This window comes from Dipodomys merriami, unplaced genomic scaffold, assembly GCF_024711535.1.
Source record: "Dipodomys merriami isolate MVZ:Mamm:240054 unplaced genomic scaffold, mDipMer1.0.p SCAF_5, whole genome shotgun sequence".
Lineage (NCBI taxonomy): Eukaryota > Metazoa > Chordata > Mammalia > Rodentia > Heteromyidae > Dipodomys > Dipodomys merriami.
This window is the reverse complement of record NW_027206068.1, coordinates 654,698-672,805: the sequence shown is the minus strand read 5'-3', so window position 1 is coordinate 672,805 and position 18,108 is coordinate 654,698. Positions and strand designations below refer to the sequence as shown.

At 40.8% G+C, this 18,108-nt stretch overlaps 1 protein-coding gene across 2 annotated transcripts in view; it reads left to right on the top strand.

Annotated features, from left to right (window-relative positions):
• Positions 1-12,316, top strand: part of Egfr (epidermal growth factor receptor) — a 199,349-nt gene extending 187,033 nt beyond the window's left edge. Inside the window, exons 23-28 of one of the 2 annotated variants that reach the window (XM_069995962.1) lie at positions 1,295-1,441; positions 2,933-3,030; positions 4,443-4,610; positions 4,998-5,045; positions 5,725-5,827; positions 6,776-12,316. In XM_069995962.1, coding sequence (XP_069852063.1) covers positions 1,295-1,441; positions 2,933-3,030; positions 4,443-4,610; positions 4,998-5,045; positions 5,725-5,827; positions 6,776-7,137 — 926 coding nt within the window. In that variant the 3' untranslated portion in view covers positions 7,138-12,316. Of the gene's footprint in view, positions 1-1,294; positions 1,442-2,932; positions 3,031-4,442; positions 4,611-4,997; positions 5,046-5,721; positions 5,828-6,775 lie in introns of both variants that reach the window. The other variant, XM_069995961.1, reaches the window with a different exon arrangement.
• The last annotated feature ends 5,792 nt before the right edge of the window (positions 12,317-18,108 follow it).

The window sequence follows — 18,108 nt, the reverse complement described above, 5'->3', positions numbered from 1 at the left end:
GAAGTCATCAAAGTTAATAGGAGTAGAATTTATCCATTTGGAAATTAGAAATTCTTCCTCTAAGTCCTTATGTGGGGGAAGAAATATGAATAAATTTTCTCATCCCTGGATCATTACTTTCCTCACTTTTCATTCTTAGTATATTATTGATTGAGGAAAGTCATTGTTGGAATGGCCTCCAGAAACTCCAAGCAGGTCCAGGGTACAATATGAGTATTCTTTATTCAAAATGCTCAGGACCCAAAGTGTTCTAGATTTGACAATTTTTCAAATTAGTGAATATTTGCAGAATTTGTAAGTTACTCATCCCTCACCTGAAAGTAAAAAATCTTTAATACTTCAAACACTAAAAATTTGAGGAGGAAGTGGCACTGTGGCTCAAGTGGTAGAGCGCTCACCTTGAGCTGACGAGCACAAGGACAGTGCCCAAGCCCAGAGTTCAAGCCCCACGACTGAATAAAGAAAAAACAAAACAACAAAAAACAAAAATAAAAATTTGAAGACAGGAGGAGCTAAGAAAGACACAAGCTCTCTAGAGCATTTGTACATTTGCAAAGCAGACAATCTCATTGAAGGAGGCATGGGGAAGGAAAGGCCCTCAGAACACAAGGCTTCTCTGGAAAAATAAAACATAAGAAAGAGAACACTCACTCCAAAATTATCACTACTTTCATTTTTTTATTCACAATAGCTGTTTGACTTCTGTCAAACCTCATATCTATGAGGTCTGTATGTTTATCACAAAGTACATAGGCTTCTTTATTCATCTCTTTATTATTTTAAAACATTCAGTTTAGCCAGGAATCAGTGGCTCGTGTCTATAATGCTACCTATTCAGAAGGTTGAGATCTGAGGATCATGGTTCAAAATAAAGCTTATTTCTTAGTTCATAATCTGCATCTTTACACTGCTACAGACAAGGTATTTAGGGCATATGTGTGAGTATGAAGTTCTGTTCCATGATGCACCTGAACTTTTTCAGTTCGAGTTTTCATTATTCTCTTATTGGCTTACCATGTACTGGTTAGTTACTATCTTCTAGGCATTGTGCTAAACATTTCAGTTGTATTTCTTACTCAGTCCTCACCGTCATGATAGGCGAAGTCAATAGGCATTGTGCTAAACATTTCAGTTGTATTTCTTACTCAGTCCTCACCATCGTGATAGGCGAAGTCAATACAAAGTGAAAATTCAAGTTAATTTATCCAAAGCTATAGAAACAGATTTTCAAACACTGAGCCACAATAATAGCAAGGATTAAATACTGTCTTTGTTTGCTGCTTTGTCTGCTCAGGAGTCACAGTTTGGGAGCTGATGACTTTTGGATCCAAGCCTTATGATGGAATTCCTGCAAGTGAAATCTCATCCATCCTGGAGAAAGGAGAGCGCCTTCCACAGCCACCCATCTGCACTATTGATGTCTACATGATCATGGTCAAGTGTGAGTAACCAGGGTAGCCATTCACCACCATGTAGCTGGACCTTGGCACGCAGAATGCTGTATTGAAACTGCAAAGGCATTGCTGCTCTTAGCCAAACAGCCAAGGCCTCTGTTCCCTGAAGAAATGTCATCACATTCTTTACACATTCACAAATACCCATTGCAAGCATTATTCAGAAAGCACTTGCTTGACTCATTGAGCAGTGTGACCTGACATTTGTCTATGTTTACAAGCAAATGAATAAAATTGAAGTCTTCTGTAAACTATTACACCAACATACTCCATTCTCTTGAGTTGCTCAATGAAATAGAATGGCCTTGCAGTTGGAAGCCTGATACCAGAATGTTTTTAAATATCTAACAATGAGTAACCTTAGAAGGCTGATAGAATCAATATTTCTGTTTTGGGTTAAACCTTTCAAACAGCAGATTCACAGTAGGTTTCCTAAAGTGTAGCTTTAAATGTTCTAACAGAAATAAGAGGGTGTAATTTGCCTGATACCATTCTTTCCATTAGAATTATAAGTGCACTGTGCTCTTCAGGCAACATTATAATGTGTAATAAGCATTTGTACCAGAAGGCAGCAGGGACTATGACAGATCCAAGCTCATGTAAATATCCATTCCTTTCTGAACTTTAGAACATAGGGTTCATCTATTTTCACTGCCTCGGTTTGGACTGAGAAAGCTGGGTCCAAAGAGGTCACATGATTTGTCACAGGTCACATAGCAGTCTGGCCTGAAATAGCTTGACATCCTGCTAATGGAAAATAAATGTGAACCCTTAAGAGACCCGAGGGTTTCCAGTCGACAGCTTCCCTCCAGGTTGCTGACTCTAGATTTAGATCACTGTGTAATCAAAAGCAACAGCATGATGCCACAAGTATCCGCATAAGGAAGGCACTAGCACTGCAAGGTCTTGGGTTTCAGTTTCACCCCCGGCACTGCGCGAGATAAGTAAATAAATAAATAGGAAGGCACGGAGACAGCCAGCTCTGTCACTTGTCTGAAGGATGACTGAATATAAAGCGCCATAAAGGAACGAGACTGGAGACATTTCCAAGTCCAGGTTCCTTATAACCTTGATGCCTTTCGAATTTGAATCTGGTTTCAAGCTTGAGTAGAAACCAGGGTGCTGAGGATGAATGTGGAATGGAGTCGTGAAGAGCCTGGACACAAAGAAGCAAGTACATCATTATACGACTATGTCATTAAAGCTGGTAACTCAAGATTGCTGATCCTATGCAGAGGTGGGAAAATCAGAGGATTTGTCATTCTGATTCAAAAATACTGTTATCATGGTCTTCTTAAACAGTGATCAGTGCTAGTGGAACAGCACCAAAAACTCTATCGTGAAAATTAGATTTCTTCATTCATCACTTACTGTTTGTCGAGCAGAATTTCATCTGAAGTGCTTTCTCTAAGCAGCATTGTCTTGGCCATGTCTCCCAGGGTCCTAATTGCTTTGTTTTTCTTCACTTCCTTTCTCAGGCTGGATGATAGATGCAGACAGCCGCCCCAAGTTCCGTGAGCTGATTGTCGAATTCTCCAAAATGGCCAGAGACCCTCAGCGCTACCTTGTCATTCAGGTATCGGGCTAGAGTATGCACATCCATTGGCAAAATCTCTCCAGTGAGCATCACTGGGCCCTGTCCTGTGCCAATATGGCTTCTTCCTTCCGGGGCATGTTACTACATTCTGTGCATTACAGCAGCCTCAGTTAAGGGTACTGCTCTGCTTAAGAATTAAGTGGGATTCAATAATGGATACCACCACATCACCCAACTCTTTGGGGTTTTTTGTTTGTTTTTAATATATATATATGTTTTTATTGTAAAGATACTGTACAAAGGGGTTATAGTTACATTAGTAAGGTAAGGAGTATATTTCCTATCAAGCATTGTTACCCCCTCCTTTGTTTTTCCCCTACCATCCCTGCCCTTCCCACCTCCCCAACTCCTACCTCCCTACCCCCGAAGTTGTAAAGTTCATTTCTAACATAGTGTCTTGTACATCTCATTGTTACAATGGATCAACTCTTTATAACCATTCTATCTAAACTGTCCTACTCAGAGACAGCCTCCCCTTTCCACTCCTATGTCATCTCACAGTGCCTAGCATGGTCATATAGAGAAGCAGGACAGCCTTGAGCGTCTTACCCCATGTCTCCTTGTGCAATCCTGCCCAGCTATCTCCTTACCTAACTTATAAGTGAACTGGAAAAAGCAAGTTGCAGTAAAATAATCTATGGGGAGCTTTGCCTAGCACTTGCATTACACAGCAAATGCTTTTACTTCTTCCTTTTCTCACTCTTCCCTGAGATGTTTACATTTTCTTTGGAGGCTTTCAGACAATCCAAAGAACTTTTCATGTTTTATTCCAAGGTACCCATAGGTACTGGGAGAAGTAGCTACACTTCAGAGAACTACAGGGTTTGAATTATATGCAACCTCAAACATAAAAGCAAACACATAGATACCTTCTTTTTTTTTTGCGGGGAGGGGAGAGTGCTGTCTTAGGGCTTGAACTCAGAGCCTGGGTACTATCACTAAGGTTTTTTTTCTTTTGTTTTCTTTTCTTTTTGTTGGTCAAGGGCCTTGAACCAGGGCCCTGAGTGCTGTCCCTGAGTTCTTTTTGCTCAAGGCTAGTGCTCTACCACTTTGAGCCACTTCTGGTTTTCTAATGGTTAGTTGGACACAAGAACTTCATAGACTTTTCTTCCCAGGCTGTCTTTGAACCACAATCCTCATATCACAGCCTTCTGAGTAGCTAGGTTTACAGGTGTGAGCCACTGGTGCCCAGCTATGTACCTTCTTGCAATAGATCCTTAATTCAATATTCAGGTGACATACTCCAATAGCAACTAAAGTCAACCTCTACCCCATAGTAACTGAAGGTAAATATATAGGCACCTTCTTACAATCGATCCTGTACCCCAGTAGTTAGGAATAGGACAGGATACCCATGGCCTTGTCTAATGGTCTCAAAATCTCTGCACCAGGGGGATGAAAGAATGCACCTGCCAAGCCCTACAGACTCCAATTTTTATCGTGCCTTGATGGATGAAGAGGACATGGAAGATGTTGTCGATGCCGATGAGTACCTCATCCCCCAGCAGGGCTTCTTCAATAGCCCGTCTACATCTCGAACTCCTCTTCTAAGTTCTCTGGTACAAAATGCCTCTCTCATCCTCCTCTTTCCTCTCTCTCTCCTTTCCCTCCTCTCCCTGCCCAGCTGTGTCTGCCCACTTGAACACATTGAATTGTAGAGAAAATGGCACCCATCTAATATCTCTCATATAGACACAAGGAAGTAAATATTAATCAAATGGTAAAGTCAAAATCAGAACCAACAAAATTAAGTGTTGTAATATTTTATTGCAATAACTTGGTTGTAATCTGTTCAGCTTTAACCAGCCCTGTTTTTTCTAACGATTCAAAACAAAACAAAAGAAGCATCTTGAAATATTTCCATTCCTTGAGATGCCACCTCTGTCATTCTATGTGAATGGGTGAGAATGTACATGTGTACCATGATGCTTCTGTCTCTTTTTCAGAGTGCAACCAGCAATAACTCCACAGTTGCTTGCATTAATAGAAATGGGGTATGTATGAACACTTAACAAACCAGATTAAATTAACAGCTCAGTATCATGTCCTAATAATTTATGGAAAATACCTATTTTAACCCCAAGAGGATTGACTTTTCTTCCTACATATTCTTTCCCCCAACGTAACTTCCTTGACCTATATCTTAAGGCCAGCCACTCACTATCACATATCACAATGTTATTTCAAATAATAACACATGTGGCTACATCAGTTTTAAATAAGGAAACTAAAATACAAACAATAAAATACAAAATTCAGTTCCTCACACAACGTGAAATGTTTGGTAACTACATGTGGCATGTGGCTACTGTATTGAAGAAATCAGGTGACAAAACATTTCATCTCTGCAGGACCATCCATTACTGACCAGAGCATTGTTTGCTCTGATAACTGTAGCCCAGTGGCTTGGATGTTACCTGGGGGCTTGTCAGAAATCTACATTCCCAGGCCCAGAAGTCACTGAATCTGTGTTTTGTTTGTGGAAATAGTTTCATAGTATAGTCCAGACTAGCCTGATCCCACTTGACTTAGCCATTCACTGCTGAATTACAGGAGGATACGGCCTCACCCAGCATGAATCTGCATATTAATGAGATTAGAGGTGATAGTTGTCTGCAGTGAAGGCTGAGTATCACTGATTAGAATCACACTCCCTAATTTCCTCCCCAGCAGAGCTGTGCTGTCAAGGAAGACAGCTTCTTGCAGCGGTACAGCTCAGACCCCACTGGTGCCTTGACAGAGGACAACATAGATGACATTTTCCTTCCTGCACCTGGTGAGTAGATTTCTCAGGACATAGTCATAGACCTAAGCTTCCCTGCCCCATCCAGCAGGTTCTGATCTTCTTTCCCTGGGGCCCAAGCTAGTTGTTTCCTGCCAGCTGGTCTAGAGGTAGAGACTACAGCAAACTTTTAGACATGAGTAAGTAATGAGTGAGTACAGAATGGCTAAATATATACATGATTTTTGTGTTCAGTTCAAATTACAACTGGGTTTGCTTAAGAAATGGATCTATAAATTTTCTGGAGTTATATATGCATGCATGGTGTCTATGCAGATATGTGTGACACATACACACTTAAATATAACCTTTTAATTTACAAAAGGTGGAATGTATGAATGTTCAAGAAGTACAGAAAATAACTGGGTATATTCCTATAATCACATCTACTTAGAAGGCAGAGATAGGAGGATCAGGAAAAACATCCTATAAATAACAATTTGGGTGTAGTGATATACACCTATCATCCCAACTTCTTGGGAGGTACAGGTTAGAGGATCTCTATCTGAGACTAGCTAGGGCAAAAGCGTAACATCTTACATGAAAAACAAAGTATGGTTAAAAAAAAAAAAGGGCTGGGGCATGGCTCAAGTAGTAAAGCACTTGTCCAGCAAAGGCAAAGCCCTAAGTATAAACCCCAGTACTGACAAAATAAAAAGAAAGGAAGAGAAAAGGAAGAAGAGAAGGGAAGAAAGGAAGGGAGAAGGAGGGGAGGAAAAGGGAGGAGGAAGGGGAGAAAAGAGGGGAGGAGGAAGGGAGATGGGAGGGGAGAAGGGAGGGAGGGGATTTATTTTTCGGTAATTCCTTGGGCTTCTTTGCCTTTGTCCTGAGTTGCCTCAATGAAGGTATTCACAGGATTGGCAGGAGCCATGGAATCCTGCTGTGGGATTGCTGGGTAATGCTTTCCTTATTACTTCACCTGTTCTTGTTTTTCAATTTCAGAATACATAAACCAATTCGTTCCCAGAAGGCCAGCAGGCTCAGTACAGAACCCTGTCTATCACAACCAACCCCTGCATCCAGCTACCAGCAGGGACCCACACTACCAAAATCCCCATAGCAATGCTGTGGGCAACCCTGAGTATCTCAACACGGCTCAGCCTACCTGTGGCAACAGCATGTTTGACAACCTTGCCCACTGGGCCCAGAAGGGCAACCACCAAATTAGCCTGGACAACCCTGACTACCAGCAGGACTTCTTTCCTAAGGACTCCAAGCCAAATGGCATCTTTAAGGGCCCTACAGCCGAAAATGCAGAGTACCTACGGGTAGCACCACCCAGCAGTGAGTTTATTGGAGCATGACCATGGAGGGTAGTAGCATCAGCCATAAAACTTCCAGACTCTTCAGAGACCCAGGGCCAAGTCATGGCAGCTATTCTACTCTTAAAAGACATGCCTGTGTTAACTCATACCCATGAACTGGTTTTACCATATTAACTTTGATCAGCCTTTCTTTTAGCCCAGAAGTACTCCTTCCCTCTGGGACATTGCAGGTACATTCCTTGGTCTTCAAACTGTGAAGCTCCCACAAAAGACCATTTGAGCAGAGGTTATGGTGAGACTATATATATAGATATATATGTACTGCTTGGAAATAGTTGGGATGTTTAATTGCCATTGTGGACATTGGTTTACTGGGTTCTTCCAAGGCAGAAGAAGCTTGCCTGAAATACTTGCTACACCAAATTATTCCAGGCCCAGGTATAACCAAGGAACATGGACTCCAACTCTTCTAGCCAGCACTTGAATCCACCAGCACTGCTTCAAGATTCTTCCATTGAAAGACAAGCAAAATGTACAAGAAGTCCTGTATTTCTAAGCAGGCCTCATTGGTACTATATTAAATCATGGCAGGTACTATATATAGGATAAGCCACTTTGTCCCTTCCTGGGCAAAGAAGAAATGAAAGAATTCTCTCTCAGACTGTTTTTTGTATCAATGTGTCCATGGTACTTATTTCCCTTTAGTTCACCAGTGTTTTCTAATAATTACTGTTAGACTTACTTGTTTCTTTTCCATTCTATTGTCTTGAAGCTTAATATGCTTTCCCTGTGTTGAGGTCATGAAGAAGATAGTAGATCAAGAATAACTAACAGGCTATGTTTTAGCCCCTCAGTGTTCAGACCAGTTGCCCTTAATTAAGACATTCACAGAAGAACCTGGTTCCAAATTTTAGCCTTGGCTAAACTGTGTCAAGTCCTTTAGGGGCACATATCATGAGACCACAGAATGAGACTGTTCTTAATTCTTATTTTGTCCATCTATACTCCAAAATTAGTTTGGACCACTCATGGAATTAATCTTCCCTTCATGTCCCTTTAGGAGGTTTTGACTTGTAAGGGCATGTGTTTCTCCCTGGTAAGTTACCCCAAAACCTCTCGGTGCGAGCATGCAATAATTTACAGCTCATAGTAGGGCTTTTCTCTGGGTGCCAAGATAAGATAACATTAAGTACAGAAAGGAACTCAACTGGTAAAAAGGCAAGTAGAATTTGAGGTTGATATATAATGTTTTCATAACCTCTACAGATATTTCAGGGAAGGTTTTATCATAACACAACTTCTCTCTCACCAGAGGATCTAGCTAGTTGCTCATCCTTGTAACCCATTGGTTAAATATTCTTAGTCTATATAAATTCTTTCCAGTGTATCAAGGAATAAATCCCTGATTCTGAAATTCTCCCTGGGTAGACAAGGGAGAGCTCCAAGGAGGTAACATTGCCATTAGACCTTTAAAGTAGCAAGGACTTAGCAACAGAGAAATGGAAAGTATGTTCCTAGCCAAAGAAGCCATGATGAGGAAAGAACTGCCGGAGAAATCCATTCATATCAGTCATTCTAACATTGTTCCTTTTGGCCTGGGAACTAGGCTTGTAGCATCCTCCAACTCCCTAAATGTTACCTCCCTCCTGGGAATTTTGGCCTCTCATCTATTAAAAAAAAATGATTAGTGAGAAGATTAAACAGTATTTTTAGAATCTGAGGTTTCCTGGCCTTGTCAGCAAACCATTTCCATTATCTATTCCCCTTAGAACGTAAAAGAAAAATTGTAGCCATATGTGTCTTCAAAACTAGTAAACGGAATGAGTAACATTCTAGGGAGAGTAGATATAAGTCAAATTATAGCAACAAAATTCTAATATTTTTGTACTTTGAAGGGCTGTCTCCTACCTAGCATTATAAAATGGCAAATTTTATTCAAGCTTGCTTTTCTTTTCTTGTGTATTCCCATTCTCCTGCATAAAATTTAGTTGTTATTAATCTAACATTGAGTTTCCCAAAATGTTCTCCTATCTGTGCAGGGAGAAGGGGGTCTGTGGGAGCTGCAAGGCCTCAGTCCCTCTTTAGGGACCACAGTGGCTAAATTGGGTAGGACAAGAGAGGAGCAGCACAGGGTCCAGAATGTCCATATTATAGCCCTGACTAGTCCAATTTCAAAGCCTGTACAATGTCCTCTCCATGTTTCTTCATCGATAACCAGTCCTTCACACTTTCTAGACCATCTGTTGGCTAGTTCTTCCTCAGTCAGTTCCTGAAAGACCACTCTTCATACCACTTCTAATCTGGGCTTTGGAAATAGTTCAAGGTAAAGTAAATCATTTCTAGGGAGCCACAATCCATACTGTGTTCTCTCATATCATCCGTAAGGAGTCCTTATCAATCATTGTATTCTGGGAAAATTGCTTATCACCTCATGATAGAAAAAGATGAAATCATTAAACTCTACACATTTGCCATGAGTTCAGGTTGCCACTGTTTTTCTAAGTAGGAACCCTGTGGAGGTACCATGTGGTATTACAGCCGATGATCACAAAAGTTTAGGTATCTGCTCAGAGTTTTTAATTTCATGTTTTAGGATCCTACTTTTACCCTCAAACTACAGACATAAAAGAGACATAGTTAACATAGGCACACAAGGAATTTATTCTCAGGCAGGACTGCCTATGGGAATCTCCTTTGGGGAAGAATCCAAAGTATTCTGATTTGAGTTTCTCTAAAGCCCAGGACTTTTATAAGCACCGATTCTGTGGTGAACCTGAAGTTCAAGAATTTTCACAGGTGTAAAGGAAGGCCCTGAAAAGGGAGAGCCTTAGTACTTGCTTGGGGCTCTCTACTGAGAGATACTCATGTCAAGCCTCTCCATTACATATGTGTAGGATGAAGCCATTGGGTAATAATGACTTGTCAATTCTCACTCTCATTATAAACTAGAATTACCTGTGGGGCATCAGCAATTCCTGCAGACCAATCGGAGTTTCCACTGTTTGATTCTAATAGACAATCTGGGTTGAAACCCTCAGCTCCAAGGTCTCCCTAGAGATCTTTTACAAGCCTGTGGTATATCTAAACCATGCCTGGGTAGAGAGTCCTATATGCCATGAAAAGAACAATTTTCACTGGCTGGTATACCTGAGACTTGGCCACTAGGAGTTTTCCTGAATTCTCAAAAACACCAGTTTATCCTGAAGATGGCAAATAACAGACCTAAGTCTTAGTAAAAATCCTGGTACACTCTGCATTTTCTAAGAAGTTGGAAAACAATCTCTTCCTCTCCCATTTTTCCCCTTGGAATGAGCTATTCCCTCTTAAGACGCAGCTGTTGAAATTGCCAGTAATCTCTACCTTGTATTTCTTTTGATAAGCACTCATTTTTATTGTAACATAATGATCTGTTGTATTTCCTTGCCTGGGGGGAGGGGTGCTGTAAAACCTTAACTGAACTGAAATCCCTGCCTCTTTTCCCAGCCACACCTGCCATATTAGAGACAAACATCTTTGTACTATTAAAGACACATTCAGAAAGGATTTTTTTCAATGTAAATCTATTTTTGTAACTTCTTTTCTTGCAGGATATATGTCCTCTTTATGTAGCACTGAACTTTGTAAAGTATATTTTTAGGAAATTCATTTTTCTACTAAAAGAAACCATTTAGAAAGACTGCAATAGAATCAAGCTTGGAAATTGACATCTTTGTTTCTAAGGATTAAATTGAAGCAAGGGAATTGCCTTCTCCCTTATGGAAGGTACAGCTTTCATAGAAAGCTAAGCTAGGTCACTGCCACAGAAAATAGCAGAATCGCCATTTTGCTATTGATAGAAAGTAGACAGGAGCACATTAGTTTAATACCAGTATGAGTCAGGCTCTACTGAGTCTGTTTGGGACAATGTCAATGGAAACAGATCACTGCAGAACTCACTTCTAGAAGAATCCAAAGGCATGCCAAACTCTGATCACTTGCCAACATGACCCTTTAAATGTAAGAAAAGCAATAATATAGTACATTGTCGGTTTATATATACTAATCTGACATTAATACAAATTATTTTTATACATATATTTACAATTAATATCAATTTACCAATATAGACTAGAAGTGTCTGGAAAGCCATAATAATGTTTACCGTATTTGAGTTATTCACTATGTTTGTGAAATCCTCCATCAGTCTTACCAAGTATGAGTATAATTAGGCTAAAGAAGAGTTATTTCAATCTTGACTGCATCATAAAATTGCCTAGAGCAGTTTTAGAAACTCTTGAATCACAGTTATGCCAGAAACTGTGTATTTCTTTGTAGGCGTGAAGTCTTGACATTTGTACTTTTTAATGATCCTAACTAAGTTCCTTCCAATACTCAGTGAAGGTTGAAAACCACCAGATCAGGGATTACCCTGGGGACTTGAACTTGCCAGTCAATTCTACAGATGTGAAAACTCCAAACTGCAAAGGAAGTATAGAGCATACCTCTTGCATTTCCTGGGCTCTAAAAATGAATTGGTAAAATGAAGGGATTGAATATTCCTGCTACAGACATACTGACCCATGTTGATGTTCTTTAACCCAGAAGGAAAAACTGACCTATGAGTTATATTACAAAGGGCAGACTTCAAGAAAATTGGATGGACTTTTATGGAAACAAGAACCTATGAAGATTCTTACATTAAGAAACATTTTTATGCTTCTTTCATAAAGTATACTTGGGATGAAAACTGAAACAATTAGTTGTGGGGGATTTCTTCTTCGATGTGCATCTGCAAAACCATAGTATGTCCTATGTGGTCTAAGTCGGATTGGCTTATTATCAGCAGAAATACTAGTAGAACTTCATTCCCTACCACCTGAGGAGAAAACAAGTATATACATTTAAGATGGGTTTTTTCCCTTATATTTTTTTTAAAACCTACTGACCTAATTTGGCTACAGTATAATCTTGCAGTATGGTGTAATTGCTTGGAAATTAGTACGTCCCTTGGATCTAATGACTGGTATTAAAGAGCAATGATGTAACTGATTAACATCAGATAGTAATAACTTTATGTTAGTAACTTCAAACAATAGCTTTATAGCTTCTATATGTGGTACATTTTAACCTGTAACGTTTTGCAATGATAAAAACAGTATTTGTACAAATGGAAAGCAAGATTCTCTTTTATATGGTTTCTATTGTTGATCAGAACATGTTGATTGTATATTGAGTATTAAAAAATTACATGTATATTATCATTGTTCTTTCCTTAGTCCCTTATAATAATATTGAACACTTTGTTAACAATGCAGTGTTCATTTTAGCGATTATTCATATCTCATTGACTGTGTATCTTCTTTCTTAATAACTTTTTCTTATCTACTTATTTACTAGTGGTATTGAGGCTTGAACTTGAGGTCTGATACTACACAATTGCTTTATCACTTGAGCTAGCTCAGTAGCCTTTTTGGTTTTTGTTTTTTCAGATAATGTGAGCTTTTGCAAGGGACCACTTTGGACTGTGATCCTCTGGTCTCCACCTCCTAATTAGCTGGGCATGCAAGCATGGACCACCACACCTGCTCTACTTTTTCTTGTTTTTCTTATTTGTTTGTTTTGCAGTTTTGAGGGTCAGACTTAGGATTTCTCATATGCCAGGCAAAAGTTCTTCTACCGCTGAAACATATACACCCAACCTTTTTTCCCCACATTTTTATCAGCATCAATTCTCCATATAAGGGCCTTGGATTTTGACAGCGGATCTGTATACACAATATACCTTGATCAGACTCACCCACTCAAATCAGTTGTCTTCATCCTTCCTTCCCTTCCCAAGCCTATCTAACCAAACTTCATTGTTCCATTTTCACAAATGCACATAAAATATTTTGACCCTATTCACCCTCTTTCACTTTCTCTGCCCTCCTTGTACCCATGAATAGCCACATCCTAGGATCTGCATCACCTTTCTGACATTCATTTTTCTAAGTATATATTAATTGTTCAAAGGAATTTTACTGTGTAATTTCACACAGGCCTATACAGTACTTTAATCATATTTACTCTGGCTTACACTCACTTTCCCCATACCTCTGCCCTCTACTATTCAATAGAACTCAGTGTTTTATCATTTGTTTTGCTTTTGAGTATTTGTTTTTTGGTGGTGGGGAGAGGGGTTATGCTTAGGATTTTCTAGGATAAAGTTCTATCACTGAAACCTAACCCTTATCTTTTAAAATAAATAAACAATAAACTTTATTTTTAGATCATGTTGAGGGTCACAACAACCCGGAGCAGAAAGTACGAATAGCTCCCCTATACTTCCTACACCACATAGCCAGCCTCTCCGGTCATCGTACACCCTCTTCACTGTGAGTGGGCTCAGCACCTCATATTCTCTTCACATACCTCTGGTCACCATCACATCCTGGTCCTTCCTAGCCTTTCAATCTTGACACAGGTGTAGATAGTCCATGGACACTCCGTTCCTGCACAGAACTACTTCAATAATGAATGAATAAAGGAAAGTTGTCTCAGTTATTCTGGCCAGAAGAGTCAGTTACAAACATTTTTTGGTGGAATAAACAAATCTAACTGATGAAACAAATGACACTCATGAAGAAGAAAGAACAGCTTCCAGAGATGCAGACCTCAGGACCAGGCATTGCCAAGGGCCAAGGTGGGAGAAGATTAAGACAGGAAAGGAGCCACACACTTGCTAGATGGCTAGAAAGCACTCACGGGGCACCTGGGCACTACCAGCAGCTGTCACCACCCCACCCCAACCCACCCCGCCCCCCTGCTGATGGGTAGTCCACAGTGCTTTCAGCTGCTTTAACTCTGCAGTAGATTCTGACTCCAGAGAATAATGAGGGACCTTCTGGCCCTGGTTTTTCCTCCCCCAGCTGGTCCCCACACAATGCTTTACCTTGTTTCTTTTAAATGAGAGAACCCCCAGCAGGAAGCTGGGCTCTGCTAGCTCAAACTTACCCCTGAAGGCCTGCAAAGCTGACTCTAATCAATTCCAGAAAAATCACGGCTTTGTTTCTTAGGTTATTCATTCTGGATACCATCAGTCGCCTACGTACATGGAGAGTGCTGAGAAGAGGCTGTGATTCCATGTAGAAGGGGTACATCAGGATAACTAGGTCCATGGAGAATAAGCAAATCAGAAACTTCCCAACCTTACCTCTGGGAATAGCATCTACCACAGGGACCATATGCCTCTCAGCTTCCTGTCCTTCCACTCTACTCACTGCTTCCCTTCCTCCTGAGCCTCTACATTCTGGCCACTAGGAAGGTCCTGGAAACGTCTGAAGCACAAGCTCTAGCACTAAAACCTTTAATTAAAGGCCTGAGCTCCACAGGTAGAAAGGCAAGTTGCAGCAAATGAGATGGACTTTCTGGAACCTGAAATGTGACCCTAAGAAAGGATCAGGACTAATAGTCCCCATTCCTTAACCTCAGGGCAAACTCATTACCACCACAGTCTTGCCCTCACCTCATAATTCTTGCTGAAGTTCGGTGCAACAGGGTTTGGGGTTGAAGGGATTGGCCCCTGGGTCAATAATCTTATAATAGTAACCATCTGGGAGAAGAAAAGATTTCCCAAGGGCTAAGGCAGGGCTCAAGTCAAGCATTTGCCTAGTAAGCAGGACTAAGTTCAAGCCCCAGTTCTGCAAAAAAAAAAAAAGGAAGGAAGGAAGGAAGGAAGGAAGAGATTTCCCAAAAAAAGAGTCTAGAAAGGATGACTGGATTGTTCTTTGCCTGTCTTTGCCTTGGTCCAAACTTGGACCACTTGCCTGGTCACAAGTTCTATCAAAACACTTCTATCTCTGCCAAATAGGACTTCTAATACAAATGCACTTATTTGAATTTTTAAAATTAGTATAAATTTTACAAAGGGTTTGGCTGTGATTGTTATATAGGAAGATAATGTACTTGGATCAAATTCACTCCATCTGTATTATTCTATATTGTTCATCTATATTATTCTTTCTTAACCCTCAAGTTTTAATCAGATTTTTTATTGAAACCAAGTAAAGTGACCCATTCCTACCTGTAATACCAGCACTTGAAAGCAGTGGCAAGAGGACCTGGAGTTCAAGGTCAGCCTAGCTACATATCAGACCCTGTCTCAAAAAAAATAAAAAAAGGGCCTGGGAAGGTGGCTCAATGGTAGAGCACTTGCCTTGCATGCATGAGACCCTGGGTTCGATTCCTCAGAACTACATAAGCAAAAAAGCTGGAAGTGCTGCTGTGGCTCAAGTGGTAGAGTGCTAGCCTTGAGCTGAAGAGCTGAGTGACAGCGCCCAGGCCCAGAGTTCAGGCCCCATGACCAACAAAAAAATAAATAAAAATAAAAATAGGCAAGGTTCTGGTGGCTCATGCCTGTAATCCTAGCTATTCAGGAGGCTTAGATGAGAGGATCATGGTTTAAAGCCAACCCAGGCAGAAAAGTCCATAAGTATCCATCTCCATTTTGCCAACAAAATGCTGGACTAGAGTGTAGCTCAAGTGGTAGACCACCAGCCAAAAGTGAGCAAGCAAGCCAAATGAGTTCAAGCCTTGACTTCAAGCCTTGCTAATGGCACACACTAAAAAAGGATAAAAGTAAAAGGCATGGGTGGAAAAGCAGTGGACTTTCATGAGGAATTCACCCCTCACTCCCCAATCCTAACAATCAATGAACAGAGTATTGGAAGGAGCCACTGGACAAACAGACACAATTTATGCATGCGTATTCTGAGGTATCCCCAACCTTCTGCTCCCCATAAATGACACTGAGACCCCTGGAAGACACAAATCTTGGGGTGCATAGCCAGTGCCACACCCTCAAGTCCTGCTGCAGCCAGATGCCATAGATTCTATTCTAGAAAGTTGCCCTTTTGAGGCCTGTGTCAGGAAGGTTCCCAGTCCTAGACACATTGTAACACGTTCAGATATGCAGGGAAAGGTACAAATCAGTCCTGCAGTGCCTACCCCTATGCTCTCAATGATGGCTCAATTCTGTATCTCAATCCCAGACCTCTGCCTGGGCATAGACGTCTTCACCCTGAAGGTATGAAAAGGCCTAACAGTTCTCGGCTCTTTGGGCCAGGAGTCCTCAAATTCCCAGTACCTGAACATGGCTCACACAGATCTAGGTAGTTGGTTCTGTGTTCTGACTGCTCTTCTTCAGGGAAGGGGGCAGCCCTGCAAAGAAGAGAAGTATCTTCCATCCAGGTTCATCATTGAATGTGGTACTCCCAAAGCAAATGGAAATTGGGAGACCATAGCCTCTAAGGCTAAAGATCTAGCTAGTGTTCTACTGCCTGTCTCTTCTTTCTTTGAACCACTAGTGAAATTAAAGAAATGCAGTGATTGGAAGTGGCGCTGTAGCTCAAGTGGTAGAGCGCTCGCCTTGAGTTGAAGAGCTGAGGGACAATGCCCAGGCCCAGAGTTCAAGCCCCACGACCGACAAAAAAACAAACAAACAAACAAAAACTATATAGAGGGGCTGGGAAGGTGGCTCAGTGGTAGAGCGCTTGCCTTGCATGCATGAGGCCCTGGGTTCGATTCCTCAGCACCACATAAGCAAAAAGAAAAAAGCCGGAAGTGGTGCTGTGGCTCAAGTGGTAGAGTGCTAGCCTTGAGCTGAAGAGCTGAGGGACAGTGCCCAGGCCCAGAGTTCAGGCCCCATGACCAGACCAAAAAAAAAAAAAAAAATGCAGTGATGCTCTGTCCAAGTGAAAGTGGAGGTGGGGGAGGGGGCAGGGAGCAGTTACTCTCCTCTCTGCTTGGGGCCTCTCGTTATACACTATGTCCACAGAAGTTGTTTCTCCCACATTTCCACTTCTCCAGAACCCACTTCTTCAGTCTTTCTCCATTGTATAATCTATCCTTTCCTGAAAATAAGCAGATGTGGTGTGAAAGGCCAACAAGAACATTTTACATTGCTACAGAGTTTCCTGCCCTTACACTCTCATTGGGCTGACCAGTCCCACAAAGGCAAGCCCAAGTAGAAATGGACTTGACAACAGGCTCTGGTCATCGACAACAATGAAACAGGGCAATTTGGATATATAGAGCAATTTGGATCAATAACATAGAAAAATTGGAAGGGCTTCAGTAACTATTTAAAGGTATTTTTTAAGAAATTAAATTAATAAGCAAAAGAAACAGTAATGTTCACTAGAGCCAACTGGTTTTTGAGTATTTTTGTCAAACATTCAAAGAATAGCCAGATTTCATATCAATTGAAGGATTTCAGAACATAGAAAAATGATGGAAAGCTCTACATACAAAGTTCAGTCTATAAAGTTAGAATAATACTGAAAACAATAGGCCAAAAAGAAAATTAAAGCTGTGTGTATAATTATAGATGTAGAGAGCTGTAATGAAGTACAGAATCATTTATTCCAAAAATTTAAAAATAGTTAGATATAAGGCATTTTGTTTATATACTTGAAGAAATCAAATACTTACCAGGTGTGGTGGTACACACCCATAAACCTTAGCTATTGGAGAGACAAAAATAAGAGGACCAAAGTCAAAGTCTAGCCTGGGCAAAAGCAAACAAATCTTATCAGAAAAACAAACTACAAAGCAGAAGAATAGGGACACGGATCATGTGGTAGAACACTTACCTAACAAATGTAAGGCCCTCGTTTCAGTTCCCATTGCTGAAAAAAAAAAAAAAACCAGAAGCACACACAAACATAGAGATAAATCATCCTGTGAAGAGGCAAGCTAATTTTGACTCATGATGTTGGGAAGTTCCAATGATGACACATTCGCCCCATTGTTGTACCTGTGGGGAAACAGTGGCAGCACATCATGAGAAAATTGCATGGCAGACCAGAACCATTAACCGCACAGCCAGGAAGCAAAAAAGAGAACAAGGAAAAGACCAGAGCTCTACAATCCCCTTTAAGGATCTCCCCAATAGCCTAAAGACCTCCCAGGAAGACTCACTTCTTAACAGTTTCCAGCACATCCCAATAGTGCCATCCTAGGAACCAAGTCTTTAATATGTGGAGCTTTCAG